The sequence below is a fragment of the Salvelinus sp. IW2-2015 genome, linkage group LG4q.2 (genome assembly GCF_002910315.2).
Source record: "Salvelinus sp. IW2-2015 linkage group LG4q.2, ASM291031v2, whole genome shotgun sequence".
Classification (NCBI taxonomy): Eukaryota; Metazoa; Chordata; class Actinopteri; order Salmoniformes; family Salmonidae; genus Salvelinus; species Salvelinus sp. IW2-2015.
In genome coordinates this window covers 20,234,419-20,245,121 of record NC_036843.1, presented here as the reverse complement: position 1 = coordinate 20,245,121, position 10,703 = coordinate 20,234,419, and the positions used below count along the sequence as shown (strand labels likewise).

At 38.7% G+C, this 10,703-nt stretch overlaps 1 protein-coding gene across 1 annotated transcript; it reads right to left on the bottom strand.

Annotated features, from left to right (window-relative positions):
- Positions 1-398: 398 nt before the first annotated feature.
- Positions 399-1,865, bottom strand: LOC111963452 (forkhead box protein G1-like). Its single transcript, XM_023986902.2, has one exon. The coding sequence runs from the start codon at positions 1,738-1,740 to the stop codon at positions 502-504; it is 1,239 nt and encodes a 412-aa protein (XP_023842670.1). The 5' UTR covers positions 1,741-1,865; the 3' UTR covers positions 399-501.
- Positions 1,866-10,703: the final 8,838 nt, after the last annotated feature.

Sequence of the window (10,703 nt, the reverse complement as noted above, 5' to 3'; positions counted from 1 at the left end):
GTTGGTATYGTTATTCTGCATTTTAAAAACACATTTATTTGAAAAGGAAAAATAATACAAATTAGTGTTATTTTTTTGTTGTTGCAAAAATCATATTCCACCAGTGCACTCATGATACGTGATAATACTGCAAACATGGAGACTGGTGGTTGATGTGATGGTATTAGATATTCTTAATATTAAAATTAGGCAAATCTGCAGACTATTTAAATACACATTCTAAGGTAATGCCTCTCAGTCCAAAACCTACATTTACTCTTTTATTTTTTGTTATCACATTGCACGTTGCTGACGGTGGAATAATAAACAACTCCCCGACACATGACATATGCCTACGTACACAGAAATAAATGCAGAATTTTACTAAAAATACCTGGACTTCAGTTCTGGCTGTTTTCATTTTGTTTTTCTCTTTGTTTACTTTATCTTTTCTTTATATGTTTTAGAATGTAAACGGGTGTAAAATGTTCACTTACAGTCTTGCTCCCGAGGGATGTTTTGTTAGTGTATAAGTGGATTTGAAGTTGACCCTTGATTATGATGTGTGAAGTAATCAGAAAGTCCTCCAGAAAGTCCTGAAGAGAAACTTGGTAGCGAAGACCTTAAAGACTCACAGGGAAGAGATGAGGGCGCCTGCGGGGAGGAGGAGGAGGAGGCAGCCCTGGCCGCCATCGAAGCGCTGCTCTGGGAGGTCATTGATGGATGCGGGACATGGGGGAAAAAGTAACTTGTCTGTCCTGCAAGGAGGTTTATGGACGAACATGGGTTTAAAGAGTAAGTCCCGGAGCAGGGCACTGATAGACCACATGGAACAGAGGCCGCCAACGCCGCCGCCGTTAGGTGATGAGTGGCATAGGGAATGTCTCCATTCACAAGTCTGTCAACACTTAGGCCATTGGAAGAAGGGAAAGAATGGTTGTTCCCCAAACTGTTTTGAGTCAACATTGTACTGTAGGACATAGGATGACTAGGGTAAGCCGATGATGTCCCATTGTAGCTCAATGCGCTGCTGGCCCTCGGATGGTGAAGCGAAAGAAATGGTGACATTGGCCAATATAGAGAGCCGGCTCTATCCATAAAGGTCAACCCAGAGGAAGTAAGACGAGCACCCCGCTTGAAAGCCAACTTTGCCCTGGATGTGGTCGATCTCCGGCGAAGTTTGCCTGTTGTCCCACCGATAAAGACATCGTCACTCGAGGGGTCAAGCATCCAGTAGTTCCCCTTACCCGGGTCATCATAGTGCCGCGGGACTTTAACAAAACATTTGTTTAGGCTAAGGTTATGCCTGATGGAATTCTGCCAACCCTGCTTGTTCTCCCGGTAATAGGGGAAATTCTTCATAATGAARTCGTAAATACCGTTCAGAGTTAGTCGTTTCTCCGGACTCTGCCGAATAGCCATCATAATTAAAGCATTATAGCTYAATGGTGGRTTCTCGTACTTGCCGTTTTTCTTTTCACCYTCTTTCCCACCGCTCTCRCCCTCTTTGCTATCCTTCTTCTCTTCCTGTTTTTCCTTRTCGTCRYTGCAAGTSGTTTCATTGGACGAATTMTCYKTTTTGGTGCAAATGTTCTCRGACTTTGRYTCRTGCACRAGGGWAGGTAAAGGYATCTTCRCCTCTTCRTCMMYMACGGTTCTGTGGTYGTTGTCACTTTGGACGGCTTCAGGCACCAGACTGTTTATACTGAACGATGATTTAGGAATCATTTTCACTTCTTTCCGTTCTCCCATATCCAACATCACACGCAAGGTCAAATGGCAATAAGCAGCAGCACAGTTATATCTCAATATCTTACACCGGCAACTCTGCTAATAAAAACTATTTCATGTTCTTTACAACACATCGATAGGAGACAGATAGCTACAATTAATTATGGAGCCACAGACACTACGCTGTAAAAAAATTGGTTGAACCTTTACGGACTACAGCCAACCACAGCACCATAAGTATTAACGCGTCCTCCCTTCTTCCAGCCAATCACAGAGTAGTTCTTAGCAGTTGCTTAAGTGCGCAAGGATACACACGTTCACCAATGCAACGCAGAATGGGCTCATCTTTATCAACAAAGGATTTATTTCTCGGACCAAAATCATACCAAGAAATTAGACCACATAACCTTAATCCATTTCACTGCTCTTGATATTTCCAGATTGCTGATTCAACATATCTCTCCGTCTTTAAAGTTTGTTTACATTTCGTTGGAAATAAACACAAGAGGATCACAGAAATGTAGCGGCCGAAGAGAGGTACTACTTTATGTCTCAAGCATAAGTAGCCTTCTATTCAAATGTGGATATTAGACAACTTATGTTTGAATAATGGACATGACTGTGACGTTTTTATATGGAGGAAGATTTAGGTTACCTATCTCCACCGTAGCAAAACGGCATGAAGCCTATGTTCATGGTCCTTATTAAATGTTCAGGCAGCATTCAAATATTATACTTAATTCATATTTAATTATGTTTGTTTCCCCTCCATCTTTTTAGAGTTCAAATAAATCCAAGCCCCGGCGGTCAGCTACTTGGAGCGCGAGATCTCCATCTTGGACTCGTGCGTAATGGTTTCGACATATCGTTTCAAGAAGTACCCCTTATATTTTATTTACAGGATATGCGGCGTTGCAAACATCACAAGCATATCATAATTATTAGTATTAGTATTAGGCCTACCATTATCAGCCTAGTAGTAGGCTAGCCTACTATTAGTAGTAGTAGGCCTAGTACAGTAGCCTAGTATATAAGTAGGCCTTGTATTAATAGTATTATTATTAAAGTCTACTACTTTAACCACATATCAAAGCATACAGTAGACCTTTAATCATTTTCGTCATATTAGTAAATCCCTATGACGGGTAACAAGGTTCACAGGGGGGGGGGGGGGGGGGGGTTGTAGTTGCCTGAGGGCACACAGTTAATGTGTTGTGAAAAGTGTCATGAAATGTAATGTTTTGTCATATCTAAAATTGTATATAAAACTGCCTTAATGTTGCTGGACCCCAGGAAGAGCTGCTGCCTAATGGAGATCCTTAATAAATACAAATAGAAAATATGGTCATAACTCTCCAAGAAACAACGGTTGCACCTTGGAGTCGAATAAAGCATCGTCTTCACCCATCTTCCATTGATTTAATCTGAAATCTGAAATTCAAACTCAAATGTATTACTTTATTCCAGATTGGGAGAACGAGTAGCCTAAATTTTGGACATGATATATGGTTCTCACAGTGCTCAGCTCAGACCAGTTCCAGGTCAAACCAGCTTAGAGAGCTTGTCTATTTGTATATTTGTATTTGTATATTTAGGTAAACTCATATCGATGTTTGACAGGATGGGACACACACACACACACACACAAACATACACGAACGAAGGTGCACGTACGCCGAGACAAATTCACCAAAAAGCGAGCGCAACAGAGCGAAAGAAGTGGTGGAAACTGAGAGCCTCGTGAATTCCCACAAGGTGACTTTTGTTGGCTAGACTTACTGTTGATGTAAATATTAGTGGCATTCGTTAGAAATGTCAAGCCAACATCATGTGTTTGAAGAAAAAAATAAAATACAGATTACACAAAGATATCCCAAAATAACGGCGTTTTCAGCCTATAACAGTTGTAGTTGTCCTATAGTAACACAATTAAACAAATCATGTTATTTTCGATATTTTGGTCCTGTCATGATGTTGGTATGATATCCAGTATGTTGTTTCGTGATTAGTCATTGATGATTTAAGACAGTGCTATGACGAATGGCTACCTCGGATTTTTCTTAATACTGTTGCCTGCTATTATTAACATCTAATAAAAACAATAATAGCCGATATAATAGCAATAACAACAACAATAATAATAATAATATGTTATGCTGTTATAGTAACGCACTTCATTTTTATCCAATTTCTGAAGTGAGGGGGAGGGGGGAGTGGGACAAAGCATGATGAGAGTTTTTTTGAGTAGGCCTATAGTCCAAATATGTTCGATAAGTGAAATTTCAACAATACTTTTGGTATATCATTGCCAAGTGCAAATAGTTTAAAAAGTCGTGTAATTTCATTTCAGGTTTGCAAAAATTAAGAAAGGTAAACTGTGTAGGCCTATAAGCACCAGCAACGCAAATATCTAATCTATGCGCAATATGATGGGTGGTAATATGATGGGTGGCAGGTATCCGTTAATAGCGATGGACCAGTAATCGAAAGGTCGCTGGATAGAGTCCCCGAGCTGACTAGGTGAAAAATATGTTGATGTGCCCTTGAGTAAGGCACTTAACCCTAATTGCTCATGTGAGTCGCTCTGGAAAAGTGTCTGCTAAATTGTACATGTACAAAAAAGTGTTTTTTCTTGCATTCTCATGGTGGTGATGAGTCCAACTTTCCCGGAGACTATAGCTGTTGTACAGAGAATGTGATACTCCTGAGCAGCCATATCGCATCACTTAAGGAACGGACTGGTTGTCACACTTTCTTTCAGCTCTGGAAACCAGCGGGAGTAAACAAACAAGGTCATGAGCACGTGCTTTCTAAAGTTTGTGGTATTATCTCTGCAACGTATATCGTCTATGTTGTTATAGCAAATTATTTTGCACTCACCAATATGTCATTTAATATATTTAACGAATAAATGTCAGTTCTATGAGTAAAAAAATACCAGTAATAACCTATAATTAAAGTAGGCTACATTTGAAAACTGCATGAAAGACAATTAAGGGCTCTCCTAAGGTAGTAGTTGTGGAATTGTTAGGTTAGATTACTCGTTGGTTATTACTGCATTGTCGGAACTAGAAGCACAAGCATTTCGCTACACTCGCATTATCATCAGCTAACCATGTGTATGTGACAAATAAATTTGATTTGATTTTGATTTGAATTATGGCCTAGGCCTGTGTTGCGACAGTGAGTGAGGACGCATATGCATCCGATTTCCTCACAAATCACATTCATCTACTTGATACACCCTGCAAATTATGTGCCGCATCGTTTGTTTTGTGAAGGCTATGTTAATGCATGTGCTTGTTTTAAAAACACATATTTGGAGACCCTGCTACTGCAGCCACTGATTAATCCTAAAGTGTCGGTATAAGGTAATTAACCTAGCCTACTACAAGAACTGATGCACAGGCCTGATGCACAGCACATCAATATTGAGGATTAATAGCGAAGAGTAGGAAATTAGTAGGCCTATTTGTTGCGATTATTGCATAACAAAATAATTTGATTATTGTCTTATTTCCAAAAGTAAATGTCTGCCTTAAATAAAAAGTTATTCAAACACCATGTTTCCGTAAGGGAACCTAAAGTAAATTAATGGTAGCCTATAATGGTTTAGAACGAAGTTCCGGCCATAAAAGTATAATTCAAAAAATAATTCCAACGATGTTATGTTCCACACCTAAAACAAAGGCTTACAATTGAATCTCTCAGACTGACAAGCACAATTTAGTTGGACTCCCGAGTGATGCAGCGGTCTAAGGCACTGCATCTCAGCGCAAGAGGCGTCACTACAGTCCCTGGTTCGAATCCAGGCCGTATCACACCCGGCCGTGATTGGGAATCCCATAGGGTGGCGCACAATTGGCCCAGCGTCGTCCGAGGTAGACCGTCATTGTAAATACGAATTTGTTCTTAACTGACTTGCCTAGTAAAATAAAGGTAAAAAATATATARTGAAAGTACTAGCTTAATCCGTGTATAGGCATGGATTTGTTTTGATTACAATGTCAACAGGTAGGCCTACTGCAACATATTTATAAACACGCCGTTAATCTAAACAGTTATTATTCACTTTCGGGCACAAATAGTGTTATGTGGTCATGAGACGATAGGCAAGCACAGCACACACGATAGGCAAAACTCCGTTATTAAACTGAACGATACTGGCGCACATATGAGAGCAGAGAGCCCCCTAGCGGTATAGGACAGAAAGCCTATTGGTTTACAAAGCTGGTGTATTGCAGAGGGGAAATCTAAGTTTATTGAATCAATCAATCAAATGTATTTATAAAGACCTTTTTACATCAGCTGATGTCACAAAGTGCTATACAGAAACCCAGCCTAAAACCCCAAACAGCAAGCAATGCAGAAACAAATGTTATTGTCACGTGTCGAATATAACAAGTGTAGACCTTACAGTGAAATGCTTACTTACAAGCCCTTAACCAACAATACAGTTAAGAAAAATAAGTAAAAAATAGATAAGTAAAACAATTATTAAAGAGCAGCAGTAAAATAACAGTAGCGATGCTATATACAAGGGGTACCGGTACAGAGTCAATGTGCGGGGGCACCGGTTAGTCGAGGTAATATGTACATGTAGGTAGAGTTAAAGTGACTATGCATAGATAAAGAGTAGAGTAGCAGCAGCGTAAAAGAGGGGGTGGGGGGAACAATGCAAATAGTCTTGGTAGCCATTTGATTAGCTGTTCATGAGTCTTATGGCTTGGGGGTATTGGAGAAAATCATTTTGATTCAATTGATACAATGAAAATACAATGTTTGATCTGGAATTGAAATAAAACTATTCTATGCATGTGTTATAATGGCAGAAACACAAATTACTACTTCAGTTTATAACATATTTTGCATAATTTAGGTACAGAGATAAAGTATCTCTACAACTGTTATCACAGCAACCCGTTTATATTGATTTATAGACCTTGATAAATAAAAAATAATAATTATTCGACGTAGGCCTAATTATTTGATCATACATTTTGATTATAAAATTGGTCTGGTCGTGCATAACTTTTTTGGGACCTAACCTAACGGCAAACTTTTTAATTGCGATTTTGTTTAGAGGTGCTACATTACTGTATTGTAAATCTGTATTCATTTATAACAGACAAGCCTGCAGTATTTTGACCGTTATGTTCCGTAGTCGATAGCCATGTGTGGGATAGCTGCACAGTTGGAAAGAGTGTTTGCATTTCGTCTTACCCTAATGTGTGTAGCAGGCTATATTCATTTATTGGTCAACCATAAAGTGAGCGCTCAATTGAAGGTGTGTGCATATATGTTCTCCTGCAACAAATCGGAAAGATGCTAAATTTCAAGCCAATGTTCATACACAACAGGACGTTTTTTTTCTCTTTTGTGGTTAGGTCAATTGAAGTAATAAAAAACAACATTTGTTGAACAGAGATATTTGGCGCTATTGTAATCTCGTTATTTTGGGAAATATCCTATTTTTGGGAGTTTTATAATTAGTTTATCAAGGAAAATGTATTTACATGTTCTTAACTGATTTTACTGGCCGAGACCAACATTGTTAAATCTTTGAGCTGTGTGGTGATTGATTTAATCAGCTGCAGCAGCAGCTTTAGGAGGCGCGTGATCGGAATAACGAATAACCTATCGAATGAAGACAATTCTATAGGCTTGGGGCCACTGAGTGTTCAAAACAATAGGAACACCTGCTCTTTCCATGACACAGACTGACCATGGGAATCCAGGTGAAAGCTATGATACCTTATTGATGTCATTTGTTAAATCCACTTCAATAAGTGTAGATAAAAGGGAGGATACAGGTTAAATAAGTATTTTTAAGCCACGAGACAATTGAGACATGGATTGTGTTTGTGCGCCATTCAAAGTGCCTTTGAACGGGGTATGGTAGTAGGTGCCAGGCGCACGGGTTTGAAAACCTCACCACACAGAAATAGTGAAAAAGAAATTACCAAAAATAAACTAGATGGGACTTGCTTTAAAGTAGTGGAATAAGTTTAACATGTTTTAATTAAGCCAAGCAGTTAAATATACTCATAGTTAAATTTAGCAAAATAATTGTTCTGATTATTTTGATAGACTACACTATCAACCTTATTATTTTGGATTGTGGGGCAGTTGGATCATCACAAATAAATACACTCAGACTAGCCTAGTACACTTGTATACAATCCTACTAGAATACCACAGTATATAATACCACAGTATAGAATACCACAGTATATGACAACTGTAATAATAGAGTACAGAAGACAAGGAGGCGTTGCTGAAGTTTAAAATAAATAAAATCAACTATTTTATATTGAGCTTTTAACCCTGAGATTAATTTCTTAATCAAATGATAAAGCTGTTAAAATAAAGTTATGACTGGATAGATAAATACATACAATTGAAGTCGGAAGTTTATTATTAAAACTCGTTTTTCAATCACTCCACATATTTCTTGTTAACAAACTACAGTTTTGGCAAGTCGGTTGGGACAACTACTTCGTGCATGACACAAGTCATTTTTCCAACAATTGTTTACAGACAGATTATTTCACTTATAATTAACTGTATCACAATTCCAGTGGGTCAGAAGTTTACATACGCTAAGTAAAGTTGCCTTTAAACAGCTTGGAAAATTCCAGAAAATGATTCCATGGCTTTAGAAGCTTCTGATAGGCTAATTGACATCATTTGAGTCAATTGGAGGTGTACCTGTGGATGTATTTCAAGGCCTACCTTCAAACTCAGTGCCTCTTTGCTTGACATCATGGAAAATCAAAAATAAAGCCAAGACCTCAGAAAAAAAATTGTAGACCTCCACAAATCTGGTTCATCCTTGGGAGAAATTTTCCAAATGCCTGAAGGTACCACTCATCTGTACAAACAATAGATACGCCAGTATAAACCCCTGGGACATGCAGCTGTCATACGCTCAGGAAGGAGACGCGTTCTGTCTCCTAGAGATGAACGTACTTTGGTGTGAAAGGTGCAGATCAATCCCAGAACAACAGCAAAGGACCTTGTGAAGATGCTGGAGGAAACTGGTCAAAAGTATCTATATCCACAGTAAAACAAGTCCTATATCGACATAACCTGAAAGGCAGCTCAGGCAAGGAAAGAAGCCGCTGCTCTATAACTGCCATAAAAAAGCCAGACTTCGGTTTGCAACTGTATATGGGGACAAAGATCGTACCTTTTGGAGAAATGTTCTCTGGTCTGATGAAACAAAAATAAAACTGTTTGCAAAATGACCATCGTTATGTTTGGAGGAAAAAGGGGGAGGCTTGCAAGCCGAAGAACACCATCCACCCGGGAAGTACGGGGGGTTGCAGCATCATGTTGTGTGGGTGCTTTGCTGCAGGAGGGACTGGTGCAACTTCACAAAAATAGATGGCATCATGAGGGAGGAAAATTATGTGGATATATTGAAGCAACATCTCAAGACATCAAGTCAGGAAGTTAAATCTTGGTAACAAATGGGTCTTCCAAATGGACAATGACCCAAGCATACTTCCAAAGTTGTGGCAAAATGGCTTAAAGACAACAAAGTCAAGGTATTGGAGTGGCCATCACAAAGCCCTGACCTCAATCCTATAGAACATTTGTGGGCAGAACTGAAAAAGCATGTGCGAGCAAGGAGGTCTACAAACCTGACTCAGTTACACCAGCTCTGTCAGGAGGAATGGGTCAAAATTCACACAACTTATTGTGGGAAGCTTGTGGAAGGCTACCCAAAACATTTGACCCAAGTTAAACAATTTAAAGGCAATGCTACCAAATACTAATTGAGTGTATGTAAACTTCTGACCCACTGGGAATGTGATGAAAAAATAAAAGCTGAAATAAATCATTCTCTCTAGTATATTCTGACATTTCACATTTCTTAAAATAAAGTGGTGATCCTAAGACAGGGAATTTTTACTAGGATTAAATGTCAGGAATTGTGGAAAAACTGAGTTTAAGTGTATTGGGCTAAGGTGTATGTAAACTTCTGACTTCTACTGTAGGCTTGAAGTGTGTGTGTGTGTGTGTTGTGTGTGTGGGGGGGGGGGGGGGGGGGGGGGGGTTAGTGATTGGTAGTAGTGCTGTTCTGATTTCAGAATTGAATATCTGAGAAGTGGTCCAAGGTGTTTACTCTCTGTCTCATGCTTAGAATGTTCTCACCCATTGTTATAATTTGAAAGTTCTGAAAGAGTTAATTCAATAATGAGTTGATGTGGTTACTAAAACAGCTYTACCTCTTGATTGGCAGTAGATATTTATATTCTTATTTCCAGATTTGAATAGTAAAGAAATATACCACAATGTCATGACCTGTACATTTTTGTCTAAAGTGTAGGGAAAGTGGTCAAAACAGCAGTTGTTTGAAAAAAAATTGACGAAAAGTTATTGATGCGTTTACTATAACAGCTGTATCATTAGATCTGTACAATATATTTCTGTTCTGATTCCAGATTTGACTAGCAAAGTAGACTAAGATGTTATACTCTCCAACTTTTTGTCTAACTTGTTGGGAAAGTGGTCAAAATGGCAGTTGTTTGTAAAAGTTGAGATGAAAAGTTGTTGACACAGTTACTAAAACAGCTATATCGTTGGATCAGTATAATCTATTTTTGATCTGATTGTATATTTGAATAGCAGAGAAATGGACAAAGATGACATTCACTAAGTCTTTATCTAAAGGGCTGGTAAAGTGGTCAAAACAGCAGTTGTTTCAAAAAGTTAAGAGGAAAAGTTGTTGATGTGACTAAAAAAGACAAATCATTTCATCCGCAAAAGAAAATTATGTTCTGATTCAGATTTGAATAGCAGAGAAGCAGAGAAAAAAACGAACAAGCACTATATAATGACAGGTCATTCAATAAAGGCCAAGTCTTTGAAAGCTGCATCCTCCGAAGATGGAGGGGGTCAGTTCATGGCTTGATCGAAGGGAGGTGGACAGAGGATGGTAGATGATGGTGATGGAATCTTCWGATGATCTTTTTTTTTATGGG